We start from the raw sequence: 24961 nt of genomic DNA, 5'->3' as shown, positions 1-24961 counted from the left end.
CATTTTATTTTTGTCTAAAAATTTACAGTGGGATTTATTATATTGATAAAAATATTCGGTTAAAAATATAGTCGTTAATGAGTTTGACCGATTTGACTTACTACCTATTTTAAAATATTAAAAATATCACCTGATATTATTTTTTATTTTTTTTATAAAATTTCCCTTGAACGTCTTTCACTGGCCGTTCTAATATTATTTTACTGATAACAAATGCGTCGCGATGTCTTTCGATGTTCGTTTTTAGTTTTAACAATAGATAATAATTTTTTTTTTTTTTTTTCAAATAATACACGAAGCATTTGATAATATTTTTCATGGACTTTGATTTTTTAATCTTTTTCTTATCTACTTTTCTATTTAAAAATGGATTGTCATCAATAGAGAATACAAATTGGTAAAAAATAATTTATTAAAATTTTTATGTATTAAATATGCACAAGGACACCTTGTTCTCCAAGGTGCAAACCTTTTTTTTTGTCCAACTTCAACATCAAGGGTCTCATATAAAATTAACACAATTATTCATAAAATTCAGTTGAACAATATCATTATATTTATTAATCAAGTTTAATTGAAATTTCAATTACAAAAAAAATGAAGTTACATATATAGCAAGTAGAATATAAATTTATATATTTTAATTATTTTTTTATTATATTTTTAAAACCAAAACCAATGTTGTCTTTCATCAGTTCATTATCAGTAATGAAAAGGTGCATAACTTCTGCATCCGGGTGAACCTAGTGAAAAAACAAAAAAAAAAAAAAAAATTCTAAATAATTATTGTCATGACATTGTTAAGTAAAATTACATCTATTTTTTTTGTGCTATTCAGTTTTTTATCTTAAGAAATTTTTTTTTATCTATAAGAAATATATCTAAATTAACAACAAAATATAATTTTAATTTACAAAGTAATAATTTTTTAAATTATATTTTACCTTGTGATTGTATTAAAAAAAAAATTTAAAATACAAAATAAAAAATACGTACTTATTAAAATTTATTTCATCAACAATTGTCTAATGATCAATTTATCCAAGTATATCTAAAAAATGAGTTGTTTTAAAACTAGGTAAGTATTTGAATTGAACTTTGAAGTCATTTATTTCACAACAGTACGTATATCCAGCTATTAAATGATCTTCATCGGTCGATGATATCCATTTGTATTGCTTATTCTTCAAACAAACATTGGTGCACATGTGGGTAACCTTGGGTCCTTGATATGGATTATTTATCGTCAGAAAAACAACTCCAGCTTCGTCAGCAGCATCGTAAATAACTTTAAATAGCACACGAGGTACCGGCACTGACAGTCTGCTAGCTTGTTCATCTTCATAGAGATAAATATCTTTGAAATTATTATTTTTATCTAGTACTGAGTAAATATCACAACCTCCTGTAATTATTTCCAAATTTTTGTTTTTTTTAGCCGCATATATCCTTGCCAATTTCTCAACTTTTAGCCAATTGCCGACATTAATACTTTGCCACATGGGCGCAACGTTAAAGTAGCTGTAAGTGGCGTATTTTTGTTGAGGAAAAATAAAGTCGGCTCTAGCAACTAAGTGCCCTTTGGCGAGATAAAATTTTTTTTCTGTATAACATAAAATAAAAAAATATATTATAAAGGAATACTTTACTATTTACATTTAGATTCATATTTCATTATATTTTTTACTAATTTTTACCCTTTATTAATATTTCCGCCAACTGATAGTCGCCAAGAATAGTTCTCACACGAGTCAATTCATTTTTTATTTTGTAAATATCGTCCATTGGTAAATTAAAGAAATCTGCATTACGAAAAGAAATCGTCCTTTTGTCTGAAGCTGGTTGAAAATATGTAATTGCATTTATAGTAGATTTCGCCCACACTGTGCGGTTAAATTTTTGGTCAATACAAAAGTTAAATAAAAAATATTTTTCTGTGGAAGATCTGTAGATAATAATAATAAAAAAAATTAAATTAATAATATTTATGTGCAAATTTATTATTATTTATTTTTAACAAGGGAATAATTTTTATATAGATATTTTTTTTTTTCTACCAAAAATTTCAATATATATTTTTAAAACCTTTAAATATATGTATATTTTTAAAAAATTTGGATGTTTTTCATTGGTTTTATGATTTTTTTTTTTTATTATTAGGTATATGGTTATTATTATAATTTAAAAGATTTTAAATAATATATTTTTTTAATATAATAAATAAAGAATTATTTTAATTTTAATTTTACGTACGGCGATGTTTGGACTCGGAAGTCAACCATGCCAAGCACACCAAATTCACTGCATTTTATCTCAGTGATTTCCACTGTTGATTCTGGTACACGTTGACATTTCATCTTTGCGACTTTCAAACTCACATCATTTTTATCATACTTAAACGAAAACTCTCCATTATCCTTGCATGTAGCCACAACACTGTCTTTAAAGTTATGTTCACCATCCATTATTACACTACCCGGACAAGCTATGCGGAATATTTCTTTTTTCGCAAATTTTATTATGCTTGTATCTGAGTTCGGATAATAGAATCCGTCCCTCCCTTCTTCTCTCAAAATAAGAGGGCGGTTGTAACCAGCACTGGCGAATTTGTAAATAATTTCGCATCCGTAAATTTTGCCGAAAAATAAAAAAAATATTAAATATTTCATTTTTAGATTTGGAATATTTTATTGTTTATTATAATTTTTTATTTTCCTTGCTACCTTGCGTGCACCACGAATAAGACTAATGATTTTCTTTAAAATAATAATTTTTTTTTTTTTTTTTTTCTTCATTTTATGTTTAGCTGATTTTAATCTTATCTGTAAATTTCTATTTATAACATTCATTTTTGTTTTTTATTTTTTACAAAGCTAGTCAGATAATAAATATTTAAAATAATATTTTAATTTATAAAGCTGTCGAAACTTCAGTAATGTTGATTGTAGAATTTAATGTAAATTTTTTATTTTATGTAAGTTCTAGAATTTGATAAGACAATTGACCACATAAAAAACTCATTCTCATGTAGTACAGAGCTGAGAATATATTTGTAACTCTTTGTAAAGCATCAAAGTTAAATTAATTAAACTGAATTTTAATTTCGTTTTGACGAGTGTTTGTCAAAGTTTTTAAATAATAAAAAAAAAATATTTGATAAGTTGATTGGTATTTTTATATGTAGAAAAAAAAAAAGAAATACCAAAGTAATATTACAAATAAATGAATTAGGTTTGTTAAATAGAAATTGAAATTACTGTTTGAGTCAAGTCAAGTTTGGGTTTTGTGTTTAGTGAGTGTGGTAACAGATCTATGGTTATATGTCAATAACAACATGTATGACAATAGATCGAATGATAACCACAAGGACAAACTGGTTTAATGTTTATTCAACCACGAAGAATAGAGCCTGAATTTTACTGAGGTATTTTGATCAACCAGTACGCTTTGTTTTCATCTGTCAAACAAGAATAATTTTGTTAATTGTTTGGTGAATATACACACTGACATAAATGATATAATCATGCTTTAATTAAATTACCAAATGTAAATAAAAAATAAATTACATTAAAGATAAATAGCCATTACATTCGACCAAATAAATTTGTATTTATATTTTTTTAAATTTATATTTAATTCAAATAATTTTTAATTATATTTTTAATTTATTTTTCATCTACTTGAGTTTGTCATTAACTTGATAAATTTTCGTTTAGCTGGTAAACATTTACATATATTGTTTTAAAATTATTAGAGTGTAAGAAAATTAGATAATATGTTATTAATATTATATGCTCAAAATGATAACTCGATACATTAATTTTCTTGCCATAAAATTAGTATCATAGCTGATTGAGTTTCATGCAAATGACCTATATTAGCTGCCAAAAAAAAAAAATAAATATTGTCGTACTAAAAAAGCTCTAGTTTATATGTAGAAATTCATGTCAAACACAGGCATCGATTGACTTTGATCCCCCAGAGTAGAGAATAGCCTCTTTGATCTCTCGTCCAGTATATCAGTTTTTTTTTTTTTTTATTTATTTATTTTTTATTTACTATTGGTTGGGGGATTAGTAGTATATTGTCGCATACGAACCAGCACAACGAGCAATAGGTCAATTAAGAATAAAATAAAATAAAAAAATTTTGAAATAAAAAATAGTGTGTGTATTTAAATAGAGACACATGATTTACAGATTTGTGTAGATACAGTGTTTTTTTTTGTTTATTATTTTTTTTATTTTTTTGAGTATATATCGTAAAGTACTGACTGTGTATATTTTGTTAGGGGTTGCATGGGGGGTTGTAGTTGAATATTTTAGATGTTACCAGCCAATGGAAAATAAATGGAACTTTAAGCTTTTTGTATAGGTCAGGGTTTACAACATTATTTTTATTTTTTTGCTTGACTATTTTAACGCCTCTATCCAAACCAGTAGGTATTATAAAAAAAAATAAAAAAAAAAAATGTGTATGGGATTCTGGAGATGGCTATTGCTCTATACATAGACTAATTTTCCATTAGAATAATTTTTAACAACGTCATTCAGTTGAAATAAAAAAATTGTAATAAAAAATAAAATTGAAAAATATATATAAAATAAGAAAATTAAGTTTGAGTATAAAAATACAATGCGTTTTATTCAAAAAATTGTTATTTAATAATAAGAAAATCCTGTATGAGTTCAAAATATTCATTATTAAATTTTTCACGAACACTCCGGATATCAATATCATTTGTGCTTTCAGGATTAACTTTAATATGGCTACTTAAGCCAAGACGTAATTTTTTTTTCCGACATGTACTTAAATACAATGCATAACTAAGCGTGCGAAGTGTAACGTTCGTTGATTCCACTCTTAATTTTTCAAGGTTTGGCGATGAGTCAAGTATGTGTTTGATACCAGAATCTGTTATTTTTGGGCAATATGCACAATCCAATACCTTGAGATCATGATAATGGTATAGAACTGAATCATCAATGGCAGCCCTACTTAAAAGCATACTCTTTAGATTTTTTAAATCTCCTAGTATATTGAGAGTTTTGTTAGACAAATACTCTCCATTTCCTATATGTATACTTTTTAAATTTTTACAGTTCATAAAAATATAATTCATAACAGTATCACTAGTTCTAGGACGACATGCAACACTCAAATGTTCAAGTTCGATCAAACTAGCAGGTTCAATAACTATATATTTTGATAACACATTTGCGTTCATAATATTCAATTCTTTCAACTTTTTACAGTTATTGAGAATACTGCTCATTGCATCATCTTGAATTTCATTCCTAGCTTCACGAACGTTTAAATGTTCAAGATTCACTAAATTTGATATCAATTTTGCACTATAATTGCTCATTTGAACATATTCTAATTCAAGATGAGTCAAAGTAACATTTTGAGTTAAAATTTCCATAAAACTATCTGTAGCTTTGAGATTATGAATTTTTAAAGTTCGTAGATTCTTCCATTTTTTCATGACCTGTTTAAAATAAAAAATACATTTATTTTTCAATGTATAAAAAAAATTGTTTTTAACTATAAAACTATACCTTTAGTATATCGTAACCGATGTTAATGATTTCTAAGTATTCAAGATTGTCACCACAGTACTTCATGATGTTTTCCAAAGCTTCTTGACCGATACCAGAAACAGAATGCAATGTCACTTTTTTTAAATAAGGACCCGATTTATGAAAAGCTAAATTAAATTCAGGACTTTCATCATATCCATGCCAAGTTAATTCTCCAAGGTCTTTCCAAGCAATTTCACTAGCATATTCCAGTGTTTTTGAAACTAAAAAAACATTATTTTTAATTATTATTTGACATATTTGATTGTTGCCTTAATTGTTTTAATAATTTACAATAATTATCATGGCACATACCTTTTTCTACATTAAATCTATCCTTGAGTGTTACATGTGATAAAATTGCCGAAATACATTCATAATTGAGATCTTCAATGTTGATTACCATTTTTATATTATATCAATTGCAAATCATTCAACTAAATCTAACCTAACAAAATTTTATTTACTAAGATAGAGATTAGAGAATAGCGAGAATAGAATATTATTTACAAGTAGCGCATGCCCAGACGGTGGACATCTAACAAGTTATCTCGATATTGAGGCGGGCCTGTTTGGGCCCGCCGTCGATTCGACAGATCATTTCTACTTCTCTAAAATTAATTAACTTATTTAAGTTGGTTTTATTTATTTTGGTTTAAAAAATTTAATTATCAAATTTTCTATTACCAAATTACATTGAATTATTTACGTTTTAATAATAAAATATTATATAAAATAATAGAATCTTTATTTTTTTTCAAATTTTAAATAAAAACATATTTTCTAAACAAAAAAATATATATTTTTAAAAACATTAAAGCTTTAATTTTTCTAAATAATAAAAACTTTAATTTTTTTCTAATTAATACATTATTTATTTATTAAATAATCCAATATGATATTTTTCCTTATAAATTAATTTTTTATTTTCTCCAACACGTAGCATTATAACACCTGTAATTACCAATAAACATAAATAAAATTAAAACGTAAAATTACCCCTTACAATATCTACGAAACCTAAAAAAACATAAATATTATTTTAAAAAGCAATAAATGCAAAAAAAAAAAAAGGAAGTGAGACATGTATATTTGACCCTGGTGTTGCACCTGGATAGGAGGCTGTAATCAATACCTTTGAAAATGCGCCCTGTATGCCCAGGCTTTACCACTATTTTACTTTCTCTCGTTTATTTTAACCAACCCCATCTTCCCCATATTCATACAACCCCGATGTTCATAAAATTGTGTGTATACATTATCAATATCCGCACCTGAACAAGAGCTCCATTTTCAAATCCACAAATTCAATTAATCATACATTAATAAATTTTGTTCCACCAAAAAAAACATCTCAATTATGCTGCTTTTTTTTTCCCCTGAATCTACAAATTTAATGCTTTTAGTTAAAACAAACATACTCAATTAATCAGCCTAATGATTATCTCTATATAAAAACAAAAAAAAAACCAATAATTACTTAATTTTTTTTCATAAACCACAATTTTTTTATAAACCAATTAATTTTTTTCTTTGTGGAAATAATAAAAAATAAAATTGCGGTAAACAGTGATTTATTCCTGAACATAAAATACGTCATTAATATAATTTTGTTAATAAGGTAACTCAAGACACTATCATCAAAGTCAAAGAGGGTGTAATATTGTTAGCTAATGGTTTTTGCGTGGGTATCTTAAACGTGTTGAGAATATAATATTGTCAAGCTATTATGATTTTGATGATGGGTATACTCAATAATTCAATAAACTATCTCTTGGTTAATATTAAAACATACATTCTATTTTTATATTTTATTTTTTTCTCACCTGTATCCAAATAAACATCCAATGTTTTCGAAAAAAAAAAAAAAAGCTTTCCATTAACATTTTTTTTTTGGATGTGAACATAGATGATGAAATAACAGGGAATATTGTTTTATTTTTTGTCTTGGAGTTTTATTTATTGGATAGATATTGATGCTGTTGATACATAAAAAATAATAGAATAAAAATAAAAACTAAAAAAAATTATATATAAAAAGATTGTCTATGGTTAGCATTGATGTATACGATCGTGTCACCATGTTTTTTGTTTTTATGTCATGAAAAAAAAAAAATAAATAAAAGTGCCTTGGTTGTTGATATTTTATATACAACAATACGAATTTCAGAAGAGGATTTCTCGATACTAGTATAGTAGTCGTTCACAAATTCAATTTGTCTCGTTGGTTATACGCCAATTTTTTTTTATTTTTATTCATTTTTATATTTCATTTCTTATTTTTCAATTTATTTTTATTATTTTTTTATTATTATTTTTTATTCATTGTTAAGTTTTATATTTTTATTTATATTAACAAAAAAAAAAAAATTGTATTGGCATTCGTTGGTGGTAATATTAGTGATGGTTTATTATTGTCTGAAAGCTGTACTGGTTGGCTCGTGGATACTTGAATGATCCTATCATTCATTTTAAAATGATATGGTCAATTTGACCTGGTTTTTTTGCAAATCCCTCATTGACTTGCTGACTATATACGAGTGCCTTTTTTTCAAGCATGTCTTATCTTTATTTCGACTTGAGTGGATTTTTTTTTTTTTTGCATTTTTTTGAATGAGATTTATTATACGTGACACTGTTGAGACTTTTTGCTAATTATTGACACGGGAACAAATGACAATGAATATGTGATTTTTCTTTTTTTTATTCACCGTTTAACATCAAAGAAATTTGTGGCTTTGAGATGATGCTTGCTCGTTTGATTTTAATTTAAAGATGACAAATTAAAAGCGGCAAAAATGTCGCTAAATATTCTGGACACAAGTGATCACGAAATAAAATATCCTGATAAAAAATTTCCCCCCAAAAAAAGGATATTTAGTTATTTAATTTTCAAATTTAAAATACAATTTTCATTGAAATATTACTTGGACGAAATTAAAAAATATTAAGCCATAATAAAATATCCTGGCAAATAATTTCGTTAGAAAAAAAATAAAAACATCCTGTTGCATTTATTAGTTTATGAATAATAAATATTTTCTACCAGCCTTTTTTTTTTTAGGATATAAATTTTATGCAAGAATTTTAATTCAGGATGCTTCAATTGGGAATTTTAAATTCAGGATATTGTGACGAGTTATATAATTATAAAATTTTGATTTTTAAAATTATAATTTTTTAGATTTAATAACGATTTATTGGCAGAATAATTACTGTCGATAATTTATTCATGATGATAGATACAATATACATTGTATTTCCTAGACGTAATATTATTTTATCGTAATCCTAATTAACTAGTGTTTATTTACGATTCGTAATAATTATTTATAATTTTAAAAACCTTTTTATTTTTTATATTTAGTATATATATTGTTGCTCGTTCTTCAGTCATTTGAGCATAATCAATATCGAATCGTACACAAACTCTCAATGACAATGTCATCATCATTTAATTATTATTTCATAATTCATAATTATTTACAACTTTATTATTCATTTTTAAATTCATCGATAATAATTATTGGATTGTATCGATAGAATGTATTTAAAAGATGTGAATTTAAAATATCTATTACAATTTCTTTTATTTCTTTTAACTCTTTATCCGTAATTTAATATTTTTTTCTTTGTAAATTAATCAATTCATGTTTTATTCAATAGTAAAAATAATAAGGTATAAATAAAAAATATTTTTTATGAAATTTACGTATGTCTTAATCAAAAAAACTTGCTGGGAACTTTTTAGTAATTTTGATCGGTTTTAAATTGTCTTAGTTAATTTTAAAACGGCAAAGAGAAATTTGTTTTTTAATTATTTATTATACATTTTTTTATTGTGACCTCACATGTATATACTCAAATAAATTATCTTTATATTTCAATAATTAATAATTTTTTATTTTTTAATATAGTTCAACAACATTGCTTTGGTAATTTTTGACAACTGTGCACATACAGTTTTTTATTTAAATTTTTTTAAAAGTGTTTATTATTTCACGTATAGAAAGATTTATCCAGTCTCAAGAATAGTCTTGTTTTATTTTTTAAATTATTTATTATTTTTTTTTTTTTATAAAGTTTTACATTTATCCATCAATTTTTTTTTAATATATTTTATTTATTTTTTCTATTTACAGTTGAAATAATTTAACACATTTGTGCCCCTTATAGAATTTCACATTATTTCTATACATTTTTTAATTTAAATTTCAATTCGACGCTGACAGCTTTTTTTAATTGTTAATAACGTCGAGCTTTATCTCATGCATTCACATAATTTCATTGACATTAAATTTTTTTTTTTTTATTATAAATTAATATACAATTCAATAAGTATCACACAATCACGCTAAAATTTCATAATAAATTTCTTACATTTATCTAATCTCTTACACAACACAATGACATTTATTATTTTATTATTATTTCATATATTTTAATATATTTAGGTAATTTTTTTTATTTTTTAAATATTAACATTCATCATTTTATGAATATTTATTAATTCACAATTTAATTATGTATTTTTTTTTTTTTTCTTTATTATTTAAATTATTAAAAATTTCAAAGAGAAGTACTTCACATAATTGTTCACTCAATATTCCATACTTTTTTTCTTTTAAATTAAAAAATTCAAAAAAATAAAAATTACAAATAAATATAATTAAAAGTTTATTATTATCACAAGCATCATCGTCCATTGTTATAAATAAAAATTTAAGTTTTTTATAATTTTTTTTTTCCATTTTAAAATTTTTTCTTTACATATATATAAAATAATTTGTTTTTTTTTTTTATTTAAAAAACGTAATCATTAATGAGTGATGATAGTTTATTTTTATTTTGAAAGATTACATATTGTCGAGATAATCTAATAAACTAAATCATCTTAATCATACATATTTACAAACTTTAATATTATTTATATTATTTATTTATAATTTAATATTGGGGTCAATTGTGGCTGAATTTTGACAACCAATTTTTAAAAAATATAAATAAATAAAATTTAAATAAGAAGATGGTCAAGTATCGAGAGCATTAAAGTCAATTTATCATTCAATTTTTATTTGTCAATTATATTCAAAGATAAATCGATTTTTTATTACAGATATTGCTGTTGAATTATTTAAATAAAAATAGCCAAGTGTTATTTGCTTGATAGTTTTAAAGCCATATTGAATATTAAAATATTTTTTAATAATGAAATAACAGTAAAAAAAAGTATAAATAATTCATTGATAAATTTATTTTCAGCTTAATTTTATATTTTACCATTTTTACATTGACATATTCAATGTTAACGACAAAGAGTTTATTATTTATTTATTTTTTTGTGAATTGATATGTCAATTTGCTTTGATTTAATATGGCTCCAGTATTTATAGGTGTATATATTTTTTGTCACTGAAAATAAGTATCAAAGTGACAACTGAAAAAGAAACAATTCATTTATTTTTGCACGAGATACTTCAATTTGAATGATCTCAGTAGAAATAAACGATTGTATTTTTCTTGAACAATAGGATGCTAGAAGAAAGAGCTGTTTTGTACAGAAATAATTCTTTTCTTTTTTTTATTTTTTATCTTGAATTTTACGAGAAAGTAGAGAAAATTTTCAGTGCAACATTGAAGCCGAATTCTTGATGCGGAAGGCAAGCAATTTTTTTTTTTTTTTTTTCTTTCTTTTATATTTTATTATTATTTTGTTTTATGTTTTTTTTTTTTTTTTTCATTTTCACTTTTCTCATTTATTTGTTTCAAGAGTTTTTTTATTCTCTGGAGTTGCGAATTCTTTGGTGTGGCTCATAACGACCACACCTTTACAACTGCCAACGTTAAACTGATAAATAATAACAAAACACAGAATGACAAACGTCTTGAGCTTAAGATATAAAACATAAGATTTTGTCAACTATATCCAAGTGGAAAAATTAAAGTATATAAATTATATTAAATTTTAATTTAAATTATATGGAAAATATATTTTAAATTTATATAAAATATATTTCAATTGTATTTTATATTTATTTGAAATATATTGTGAAAAGATCCTGTGACAATTTAATTTTTAACGAATTAATTATAATTTATTTCTATTGTTCAAATAATTTCCATCCAACTTTAATATAACCCAAATATATTCGCCTTATAATTTTAATAATTAATAAGTTTTTAATAATTTTTTTTCCACTGGCTAAATTTTTTTTGTATGAAGATTTTTTGTTATTTAAAATACCGTTATTATATCAAAAAAATTTTGAAATATTTTTGAAAAAATAACGTCACGTTGAAGAAAAGAAATGAAATAAAAAAAAAAAAAAAATTACATACGAGTTGGCTAAATTGCGTGGCAAGGGTAACGAGAAGTACTTCAAGCGCATGCACATTTTTTTTTTTCATATGAAAATCTGAATACGCGCGTTTGCTTTCATAGCATTATTTCACTTTTATGTTTTGTAATTTTTTTGTATTTTTTTGACGATACAATTTAATGTTTACACATATAAAAAATGAATGATAATTTTTATTTTTATTATATCAATATTATCATTGAAAATTCTTGATAAAAAAATTTTTTTACGAAATATTTGCATTGTTAATTAAATTATGATTGATATTAAAAATTTGATTAAAAAAATTGTCAACTAAAAATTGAAAAATAAAAAATATTAAACAAATATTTATTTGAATTCTCCAAGGAAATTTATTATTTTTCTTTTTTTTTTAATTTAAATTTTTTTTTCATCGAATCTTTTTAGTCACTGTAATGAATATTATTTATTTTTTTGTGTTTAAATTATTCTCAGCATAATGAAAATTAAAAAAAATAAAAGAAAATTCTAGTTTTCATATATCTTTGTGATTTTGTTAATTTTTATAAATTTATTTTGATGAAATTTTGTCTTATTTAAGGTTATTTGAAGATGTTGATGCTGACATTATGATGGTAAACTAAATCCATAAAGTTTATATACTGAGAATGATGGTTTTGACACTTTGTCAAAAGTGAGACCTTAATGCTCTCGACCATTGTTCCTCATTTTAGCTTGATGGATTCTTATACAACTAGATTTATATATTTTTTATACAATGACTCTCTTTCTTCACTCAATTTTTTTTATATTATTTTTCTAAAAAAAACGTCAGCCGTTTTTTTTTCTTTTTTTTTTGGCTATAATATTAATTATATATTAATTTAGTAAAGAAGTAAACAGAGGCACAGCAGGAGTGAGTAGAGTCGTGGTTGTTTTGCTTGGCCCCCATGCTGCATTGCCGCTGGATACTCTCCTGAAACATATCAAACACACTACAAATTTCTGAAAGTTTATATACAATTAAATATTTATATTTAATTAACAAAGTAACAGGGACATGTAATTTTCTATTTCCAAAAAAAATAATACATGCTTTTATAATTTTAAATGGCAAAAAGGCACAACAAATAAAAAAATTTATAAATAAATTAAAAGCAAATTTAAATTATCATTGAAATATATTTGGAAAAAATACATAGGTTGTGAAAATTAAAGAAGATAGAACATTAAAAAATTAGTGACATCTGCTAGCTTTCAATATAATTTGAATAAATATTTTTAACAATGGCAATATTTATGTAAAATAAAATTAAAATATCAGTCTACTTGGGACTTGTCAAAGTTGTATGCAATTATTATCATAAATTAATATAAAAATAATTATTTTAAATGACAATGAAACTTTAAATGTTCATAATAAATATAAAAATTTATATAAATATTCAAATAATAGTTAAAAACCATTTGAATCATTTAAAACTAAAATCCTTTTATCGTTACATTTGCATACCATAAAACGAGATTTCTTTAAAAGAAAAAAGAAAACAGAAAAGACGGTGAAAAGAAACTAAAAAAAAGATAAAAGAATAGAAGAAAATTCAATTGTGTTTATATGTACATGTATAGAGAATGATTTTATTTTTTTTTTTATATTTTTACTCACCATTAAGTACATGAACAGTGATAGATTTGGGTTGAGCATTGCTAGGATTGCAGGTGTATTGTCCTGAGTCAGATGGCATAGCGTGTTGAACAAGTAAAAAGCTCGTTGTTGTCTCGCCTTTTTCCGTCATAACGGAAACTCCACCTCTTCCGGAATCGTAACTGATTATCTGTAACAAAATATTGCCTTTTCATCAGTACTATTCTACTAATATACATTTTTTTTATTTTTATTTAAATTACATTGTTGTTTTCTTCATAATTAATAACATTTAATAATAAATAAAATTTTTTAAGTAATATTAATTTGTTATTCAAATGTTCATTATCAAATCACTTAATCATTTATTTATTTTTTTATTATCAAACTAATTTATCAAGAAAAATTAAATAAAAACAAGTAAATTAAATTATTTTTTCTTTTTTTCTTCAATCTAATTTTTTCATCAAAAAGATTGACGTTGCCCATTTTAATGGATAAATAACTTTACGATCATAGATAACACTAATTAATTTTGAATAAAAAATCATTGAATTAAATTAAAATTATGAAAATTTTATTTTTTTCAAGTAGAACAACTCAATTTTCAGTCAGCCGTGAAGTAGAATTTCATAAAAAAAAATTTAATAAATAAAAAAAAAAAATAACAATATACAATTTTAAAATACAACTTTTAAATAATCAAAGAGTGTAAAAAAGTTTCATCATTAAGTGTATTATTAATTAATTAATTTCAACCAAAAAAAAAAAAAAATATATTTTATTTGAAATAAAAAAAATACTAAAAAGTTTTTCATGTTTTTTTAAAGTTTCTTTTTACCCAAGAGCAATGTATTTAAAGGGACACACATTGAGTAAAAGAAAAAAAAGGCGTTATACCATCAGTGAATTTAAAAAAAAAAAAAAAACTGTCTGAAGGACATTTTCACTAGAACTAACACCCCCCCTTTTGTGTGTGTGTTGCTATAGACAAAATTTCAACAGTATAAATTTTTGTCTTTTATGCAGTATACAGTCATCCACTTGTCGTCATCATCATTCTTGTTGTATATAGTCAACAATAAGTATAAGAATGACAACGACGACGTGCCGAGTGTGCGCATACACATCTCAGTTTGAATTTGTTTGTCGTATGTGTGCTTTAACTTGAAGCAAAATACATTCATTTTCAAGTGTAGCAACAGGAGAACAAGAACACAAAAATAAAAAATACGTAAAATAAGATAAAGTAGAGGAAAAAATATATATATATAAAAAAAAATGTTGAATGTGTGTGTGTGGTGGAGATGTTTCTTGAAGGGTTGAATGTCTGACGTCAGCCTCTTTTATTTCACATGACAAAGTGAAAAGAACACTGACCTTATATACAATTGTATTGTACATATCGGGCGTGGCACAACCTTACATCACTCATTCACAAACACACAAACACATATATCTTTCTAAGATTTATCTCATGAATATATCAAATTGTTTATAATGTATATTCACGTCTCTAGTCCTTTTCAACAACCTAAATCTTTCTCTATCTGCTTTACCTTTATTACATTTATATGCTTATTTTATATTCCAATTGAATTTACATTTATTTTATATTATTTCACACTGAGCTTTTTATTTTTTTTCATTTCCCATTTAATATTTTAAATTAATTATTTGTTTTTGTGCTTTTTTTACAAAAATTTTCATGTGGAGCTTTTATTTTTATTTCAAACACATGATTGTATGTATACATCATGTGCTTTTTTTTTCGACTGTAAATTTCTTTTGTTTATATTATTTCTGTTTTTTTTTTTTTTAAATAAAAAAATTATAAAAATAACCAGGTCAACTGATTTTATAATATTTTTTGTTTACTTTGAAACTGCGAGCTTGTTGGTATTTAAATGAATTGTTGGCGAGATGTAGTTGTGTGTGAATTGATTTGGGTTTGAATTGATGTAAATGAAATTCAATACGCAATTTGATAAGTCATGTAACTATATTTGAAATGGTAATTTCTGTAAGTGATATTTACTATTACACTGTATTGTAAATATGAATTTACATTTTAATTATTTTAGAAAATAAAAATTAGAATTTTTTAATTTATTCTCTGAATAGATTTTTTAATATAATATTCTTCTTTTTTTTTTTTGTGAATCCTGATATTTAAAAAATTTCTATTTAAAGTTAAAATTGAAATAAAAAAATTTTGGTATTTTTTAAAATTACCCCACTATTAATATTGAATAAATTCCAAAAATTTTTAAATTTAAAAATAAATTTACTTGACATAATTTCATTTTTTTTAAAATTAAAATTAAAAAAATTCTAGATAAATTTATACTGTATATTTAATCAAAGAATAAAAATAAAGACGTTTTATATTTTCTAAAAAATCAATAGAAAAAAAATCTAAATTGCAGTGTATTTATTTATATTTTATTTTTAAAATCAAGAGATGATAAAGACTAGTTGCAATCAAGTGTAATTTAACACGAGGATACTGCAGGTATCGACAAAAAGTTGGCATACACACAAGGGAATGTATACAAAAGCCTTCATGGTCAATTAATTTTTCCCTCGATAGCCACAAATGTGCGTTGAATTAAACAAGACTAAATTAGTGTTTTGTTTACAATTTATTATAACAAATTAACTATCAACACACATCTTGCAAGATAAATATTTAATCCACCAAAATTAAGTGCAGTTTAAAAAAATAACAATAAAAATATCTCAACTTGAAATAATAATAATATCCATTGTTTATTTACATTAAAAAATCACTATGTATTTTTTTTTTTTTGTTGTATAAACAAAAAACACGATTTCGTGTTGGTAGATTTTAAAATAAATTTTAAAGCTTCGTTAATAGTGTGATGGTCTACATCTTATCTAGCATAGTGCGGGGTTTTCACAAAATTAATTTGTATGCGAAGCAACGAAACAAAGATTACACGAGAAGGAGTAGAGCATGAGATGTTGACACGAGATCATAGACAAGATAAGTTACTGTGGATATGGCGAAAGAACTGGGTCGTTTTATATCTGCTGTAAACAATCTTCATTGATTCACCATGTTAATTTCACTCAGAAATATACACTTGCATCTTTTATATTTTTTAGTTTCATTTTCACTAAAATACATCCAACAGAAAAAAAAACAACAAAGTTTACTTATCGTTGTTGTAAAATCTAGGATATTTAAAATTTTCAGCATTTGATTATAATTGAAAAAAAGATACTGGAAATAGCTGTCTTTTAAAAATCAATGGTACACACAATTATTCAAGTTAATGGAATTTTGCCTTTTGGCAATTTGGCAAAGACACTGAAGTGTTATTTTTTTCAAGTATTTGGCTTATGTCCAAAATCACATATCAACATTGTGTTATTTAATTTCAATAATTGCACAAATTCAATTGTAATAAAATTATTTGACATTGTTGATTAAATTTTCAAGTATTTTTATTGAAATGTAAAAGATATTTTTAAAAAACTTTTCAACATAGATTAAATTTATTTATTATTTAGTTTACTGAGAAAATTTTTTTCTATATATTTTCTTTTGCAAGTATTAGTATTTATATTTGAGAATTAAGTAAATTAATTTCATTTTAAAATGAGATTGATTTTTAAATAATAAAAAAATAAAATTTGTCTGACAAAAATAATGTTTTTCTACTTAAAAAAAATATAAAAAAATAAAACGCTTAGTAAAAATTAAATTTCTATTGCATTTTCAAGTGATAAAGTTAGCTAAAATTTTGCAAACACGAATTGAAAAACAAAATGAATATACAATCTCAATCAGGATTATCATCACTTAGGCAAAATAATTAATATTCATTACAGTCTCTTAATGACATCAAGTTAGCTATCCGAGCTTTGTGTACAAAGGCCAACAGAATATAATCCTCGTGTAATATAGCTCACAAAATACCTGCAGCTATATTTTCTTCATCTGAGAGAAATACCATCTTGTCATCAGTATAATATTACATGATTAAGTGTGTACAGTGTAACCCTTTTGCGACTAAAATGTCTCATTGTTAACCATCCTGACTCTAATTTTCTTGGAAAATAAAACATAAAAAAATAAAATAAAACACGTACGGTTGATCTTATTCTTTCCTCGAGAAAATTGTACCCTTGAGAAAATTATTATTGCTAATTTTACACGAGGGATAAAATCAAAGAAAATTATCAAACTCAAAAGTTTATTTGTTTCTTTTTTACAATGAAAAACAAGTGATTAATTTTCTTTAATTCCAAGTTTGTTTTTGGTTTACTAAGTAACCAAGAATGACTCTTTATTATATATTCATTATATAAAGGCAAATCACTTGAGAATAGCTAATTGAATTCCTAGTCCGAATGGTCGTCGAAACGGTTTCTACTATCGAATACTCTTGTTTGGCCTAGTTTGTATGTGTACCTATATATATATTCACTAGCTCAATTGGAATATTCCCTCGTTTGTAATTCCCTGAGGCTGATTCGTAACATTTTGAGACTATCAGCTATTTTACCTTTGTACATGACGCAGCACGTATCAATCAGCCAAATATGCTATTGAGAAAATATTTTTTCACTTGTATTCATTTTCAATTTTAATATTTTGTAATTATAAATTAATTCCATTAATAAATTTTACAGTTAACTCAATATTAATATCTATATTTTAATTATAAAAAAATAAAAAAATATAATTTTTTTTTAAATGTAAAATTGATATTTAAATTTTTAAATTAAAAATAAAAATATAATAAAAATTTAATACTTGTAATTTGATAGTTGTAACATGTATTTAATTTAAAAATTTATATTACAAAAGTTGGATGAAAATGGTATGGTCAAATGTGCCATAAACTTTATATAAAATTATTTAAATTGTTAATTTTATAATTAAACGATCAGTCAAAGTGTTCACTAAAGCCAAGTTAAATATTTAAATTTACAACTTGTATTTTATTTGATGTAATAAAGAGGTGATTTTAGTGGGTGGCTAGAGAGAGAAGTTAATCGAACTATTGGAAGTGATTGGTATAGAGAATATTGAACATCCTTGCTGGACACAATGGTTTAAATTACTGGAGTATAATTGTCCATGATATTTCGTACAATTTACTGTCCTTGTTACTGGTTAGTACTTAGCTTCCATTCAACCAACCAACCACTCGTGCAAAAGCTGCCAATCGTATAAATACAAAACTCTACGACCTTTTGTCACGCACTCATTGAATTTAGATATCAAACTGTGAAAGTGATCCTTTTTATTATTCAACTTACTTATCAAACTACTGCTACTTTTTTTGCGTTTGGCCTTTTTTTATTTTTGGGGAACCTTGGCTTTTTAAGTGATAATACCTTTTTTACTTTTAACTAACTTTTTTCTTTATTTTTCAAACGATAAAATTTAGATTTATTGACATGATAAAGTTAGTCATTGCGTGTGTATATATGAGTCAGAATCGTGTGAGAATTTTGATCGATAAAAGCAATTTTTTATTTAAATTATATCTATATGTATTTTAATATATGAGTAAAATAAAAAAAAGCTCAACAATATTGCAAAATGATATTAATTCAAATTTTATCTTATCGGATTATTATTGAGCTGTATATTCATTATTTTATCATTTTTTTTTTCGAGTTAATTGTTTTTTTTTTTTGGTATTGTTATATTTTTCTTTGAAAAAAGTTATTTGAATATTTAAATGAAAAAATTTGAATGGAATAAAAAAAAAGAAAATGAAGATATTAATAATAGAAGGATAGGTTTGGGTAGATAACTAACCGCATCATTGTGATTCCAGAAAATATATGCTGGTGGCTCGGGGCTGTTCAATACTATGCAAGTCAAGTTGATGGTACTACCATGATCGATATAAAGATCTGGACCACCGAGTATTTCGGTCGTTGGTTCTGCAACACATAAAATAAAAAATTCATAAGTCACAATGTATATTAAAATAGTATTTTTTCTTAAAAAAAATTTTTTTTATATATCATACATATTTTTTAATAATTTAGAAAATATAAAATATTTATAAATGTTGTAATAAATTATTGAGAATTCGTGAGACCAAGTAGAAAAAATATTTTTAAATTATATTAAATATTTATTTAAATGACATTTATATTTGGACATAAATAGTTTGAATATATTTTGCATTTTTTATAAAATATAAATCAAGTATAAAATATGTTTGAAATATGATTAGAATTTTTATTTTTAAATCTAAATGTAATTTACATTTTTTTTTTGGTAAATATTATCTAAATTTATTGTTGATATTTATTTAATTTAATTATATAATATGTTTAAAAAATAAATTTATAATTTGTTTTATTTTTGTTTCTGTAGTGGACCTTTAAATTATGATGATTTAAATTTTTTTATAATTAATATTGACTAATAACGGTAAATATAATTGAAAACTTGACGATAAATTTATTTTGGGTAACCATATTTACCCTCTCAGGTTGTCAAGCAAATAACATGTAACCACATATATGTATGTAATGTGTTTGCAATTGCAAAGGTATACATGAACACAAAATACCTGCTTTCTTGAAATTGCAGTCTTCGTCTAGTGTGGTGCACTAGCTTGATGAAATTCAACACAACATATATAAAATATATATATATAAATGTATTTAATGTGTATTTTAGTTGCACTCTGCCATCTGGCATGAGACATATTGGCATAAACAATAATACATTCATGAAAATCCTAGCTAACTGAAGGAGAGATTTTTTTTTTTCTTTTGCAATGTATTATCTAACAGTGGAAAAACAAATGATTATATTTACTATACATATTATATAGCTACACATTTTTTTATGCATTATAAAACTGAAAAATTGAATTTATATATTTAAATTTATTTTATTTTAAAAGTTTTGATATTAAAAACTTGAAATTTGGATTGTAAACATTTTTTAAATAACAGAATTAAATTAATTAATTTTATTTTGAGAAGAGATTATATTTTAAATACTAAATGGGCTTGTGATTATAAAAAATTAATTTGGATATTATAGTTAGCGTTGTTGTAATTGTTAATTTAATTAGTCCGACAAAGATATAATTTTTTTTCTACTTAAAATATTTAATGAGAAAAATATTTAGTTTTATATATTTCTCCAGAGAATTCTACTTGAAATGATAAATTAATTTAGTAGTTTTGGTATTTATATTTTAAGATTGTATTTTGAATATTTTCGAAATTCAATAAATTCTATTTGAGGATTAATTATAAATACTAAAACTAGGTGAATAAATATCAGGAATAAATTTGAATATCATAGTGAGCATTGTCAAGAGTATTAAATTAATTTGTTTGATTAAAATTTATTTTTTTCGCTAATTAAAAAGAAAAAATATTGACCCAGAAATTTTTTAAAAATATTTTAAATAATCAACATAAATATTCAGTTATATAATTAACATTTATAAGATAATTTTTATAATTTATAAAAATTTTAAAATACGTATCTCGGGTTTTAAATAGTATTACTAATTAAATTAATTTCATTCGTAATTTTGAATGATAAAATCCACCGAGTTAATGGATTTTAAATATTTTATAAATGCCAAAATTAAACAAATAAATTTTATTTTCATCTGGAGATTATATTTTATCCATTAAAATTGAACTAACAACTATGAAAAATAAATTCAAACCTCAGATACCATAACAAGCATCCTCAAAACCGTTAATTCAATTTGTCTGACGAAAACAATTTTTTACTACTCAAAAAAAAAAAAAAAACAAATATTTACCAAGAAAACACCTGGATATATATTTATCCATTAAATTTTGAATATTTAAAATGAAAAACTAAATTCATTTTCCAATTTCCATTACTATTTTTCCCTCCACTAAATTTAGAATATGAAAATTAAATTAAAAAAAAAATTTCAAAAATAATATTTACTCACTAAAAAATGAAAAAAATATATTCATTCTCAATTTAAAATTATAAAACAAGTCTAAATTAATTTCCAAAACAATTCTAAATTCTAAAATAAAAGAAATTCATATAAAATATCTCATCAATTTATTATTTATCTATTTTAAATATTTTTTTGTTCATTTATTTCGATAAAAAATTGATTGATGTTCTCTTCAAGTACATGTATATCTATTGACTCGTGTTTGTATCACTCTTGAAGTGTAGATTTCTCTCTACCAGCACAAAATACAAGTCATGAGTAAACTAGACAATATATATGGACAGGGGGATTGTATATGTGCATGCCTTTGTCGTTCTATTTGGATTAAGTCCACAGGGTATATTCACACCGTGATTGTACAGTTTCATATTGACACTCGACCCAAATAGCGCATCATCATCTACCGGTCTGTGTCTTTACTTCAATCGAACGATTGTGTTATGATGGTTTTATCGTTTTATCCACAATTCAAATATTTATAAACAAATATTTTCATTTTTTTCATTTTTTAAATATATTTCATGACCTATATATTTACAAAGTTAAAATATGGATAAACACATAGCCCAAGTATATTTATATAAAAAGAATATAAATAAAATTGTTTTTTTTTTTACATATTTATATTGTTGTTTGTGTTTCGAAATATAAATTGATATTTCAAAAAAATTTATATATTTTTAAAACGTAATCATCTACCGTGACTTAGTTTTTTTTTTCTTTTTACAATTTGCTTCAAACTCGTTCACGCGATTTTAAATTTTTATTATTAAATATATGTGTTGTAGGTAGAAAAAGGGTATAAAGTATTCTTTGTTTGTAAGATAGTTTAGGGCATATATATAAAAAAGTGTTGAATAAGTGTGAGATAGTGGAAAATTTTAAAGCGCCAAGTTTTTCCCTCTATAGAGGGCACAAAGTTTTTTTACGTTTGGAGATAGTTAGATTCCCTGTTGACTCGAAAATTTTTGTTACTTTTAAAGCCATCGAGAGTACCATTGCACTGTGGCAAAACTCAACGAGGAAAAAAAAAGGATTTCAACTGAAAACAAAAAATAAAAAATACAAAAGATAGAGTAAATAGAAAAAATAAAAAATAAAAAAATATATATGTATATACGAGAAACCAAGGAAAAAAGCTTCTTTTCTTGACTTTTATTTTTATTTGATTTCTTTTACTTTTTTTTTTTTGCTTTTTCTCACCAACGATTGTCAAGAATTTGCACCACAAAATTGCAATCCCAAGTCAACGCTTTTTTTTTATAATTTATCATTTCGTTTATTTTGAAACTTTTTTTTTATTACTAATAAATAATTTAGAAAAACTTTAAAACTAAAAAGAAGTATTAAAAACCTTTTTTGTTTTAATAATTAATCAAATTTAAAGTGGTCAATATATTTCAATTATAATAAAAATAAATAAAAGCTATAAAAAAAAAACACTTGCAAATTTTAAATTCATTTCTGACTGATATTTTTTTAATTGAGAAAAAAAATTTAAACAGTAAATAAATTTATAATTAATTTTTATATAAAACCTTCTCAAGTGTTTTTTTATGTTATTCAAGTTATCAAAATGTAATTGTAATATGTTTTTCATTGGTCCAGAGTACAGGTGTTGATATGTAAAAAATTTCAAAAGACACCATAAAAAGCAGGGTTACATTTACCACCTTCAGTGTGACTTAATGTTTACAATTCCCAAGCTAAAAGCCCCTTCTTACTAGGCAATGTATATTATACATACTAAAAAGCCATATGACCCAAGTTTTACCAGTAAATTCACGAGCCCTTAGTGGCATCCCTTATACTTTCATATCTCTATCACTTTCATGTCGTTCTTTTGCACCATAAGCTTTCAGCAAAAACGGTATCCATCTTCACATACAGCTTCAACATTAACCAATCCTCCATGGGACCATAAAAAATATAAAAAAAAACGAGAAAATAATAATAAAATAAAATTATGAATGTAATAAAAATTTAGAGCATATTACCGCCATTTTTTTTTGATCATATTTGATTTATTATTTGCAAAATTTAAAATTAATAAGACGTGATAATATATTTGTCACTAAAAATTGGGTTAAATGTTTTAAATTAATTTTTTTTTTTAATAATAATCATTCATGTGTATAGACTGATAAAAATTTAAATGTGATTGTTTTTTTTTTTTTAATGGAATATAAAATTTATTGACCAAGTTTTATATGAATTTTTAAAAAATATTATCATTTTATTTTCTTTGTTTGAAAATTTATACTGTGTTGTTTAAGTTTTTTTATTTTTCATTAGGATTTTTTTTTTATTCGCTTGTTTTTATTATGTTTATTTTATTTTTACGTCTCGAGTTTCTCACCCGAGATAGAAGTCTCTCTTATTATATTGAGGTTACGAAATTTATCTTCCAGTCATTAGGCATTCTTTGCACAGAGATGTGTTTACCTTTCTGAATTAATCCACTGATGTGTATATATTTTAAAGTGAAAATATCTACGTCCATGTATTTTGTTATTGTTTGATATACGTCAGTGTTTTTTATTATAATTTTTTTACTATATTTTGTAGCTGAGAATATTTTATAAATGATCTATGTAAGTTTAATATTAATTTCACATGATTGACTTGGAGATAAATAAATTTTTAATAACAAATGAAGTCAATTGATTTCATAAAAAAAATTAAATGTAACTTACAGAATTATTTTATTTTCATGTTATTTAATCATTTGATCTTTCTTGAATTTTTTTTTATTAACAATTATAAAAGCTCTGTCGTTAAAATGTCAATACAATTGAAATATAAAACTCAAGTTTTTTAAATGATGCAAAAATAAAGACATCATTAAAATCCCAACAGACAAATGGATACTTTTAAAAATAAAATAAAATAATAATTATAAAATTAAATATCTCTTCTCATAAATATAAAATAATATTTAAAATTTTTTTTATATTTAACTTGCTATTTTTCTCACAGAAAAATGTCATATAAATTTTATATTTTTTATATTTATTTACTCTAGAGATTCATTGCTATTTATATCAAAAAAAAAATATCTCAATCACGTTTGCGATGACTGATAAACAAAATATATGATAAAAAAAAAAACATTTGAAGATTAAAAAAGAACAAGATTAACTGCAATAAACGTGATGATAAAAAAAAAAGAAAAATTTATGATAAATTTTATTGGTAATTTTCTCATTTAAAATTTTCTTTTTTTTCCAAGCAAGATGACATTTTTTTTATTTTTAATTAAGAAAATAAAGTTTTGTTAATTAAACACTGAGTATAATGTCGTGTAGATAATAATATTTTTTATTTTATACATTGCAGGTACTATTGTCAAAGAAAAAAATACTTAAAAAAATTATATAACTAAAAAAAATAATTTCTTTTCAAAAATAAAGCTTGGCATTGTTGTACAGGTGTATCTTC

The 24961-nt window shown here is 23.4% G+C and overlaps 1 protein-coding gene across 4 annotated transcripts in view; it reads right to left on the bottom strand.

Moving 5' to 3' along the window:
• Positions 1-10111: 10111 nt before the first annotated feature.
• Positions 10112-24961, bottom strand: part of LOC122851273 — a 162260-nt gene continuing 147410 nt past the window's right edge. For 2 of the 4 annotated variants that reach the window (XM_044150398.1, XM_044150399.1), the window contains 3 exons: positions 19354-19481; positions 13569-13737; positions 12434-12875 (listed from right to left, as the gene is read on the bottom strand). In XM_044150398.1, coding sequence (XP_044006333.1) covers positions 12787-12875; positions 13569-13737; positions 19354-19481 — 386 coding nt within the window. In that variant the 3' untranslated portion in view covers positions 12434-12786. Of the gene's footprint in view, positions 12879-13568; positions 13738-19353; positions 19482-24961 lie in introns of all 4 variants that reach the window. The other 2 variants (XM_044150397.1, XM_044150396.1) reach the window with 2 other exon arrangements.

The sequence above is a fragment of the Aphidius gifuensis genome, linkage group LG3 (genome assembly GCF_014905175.1).
Source record: "Aphidius gifuensis isolate YNYX2018 linkage group LG3, ASM1490517v1, whole genome shotgun sequence".
In the NCBI taxonomy this organism is placed as follows: Eukaryota; Metazoa; Arthropoda; class Insecta; order Hymenoptera; family Braconidae; genus Aphidius; species Aphidius gifuensis.
Note: the sequence above shows the minus strand (reverse complement) of the source record. Positions and strands in the feature narration are given on the sequence as shown.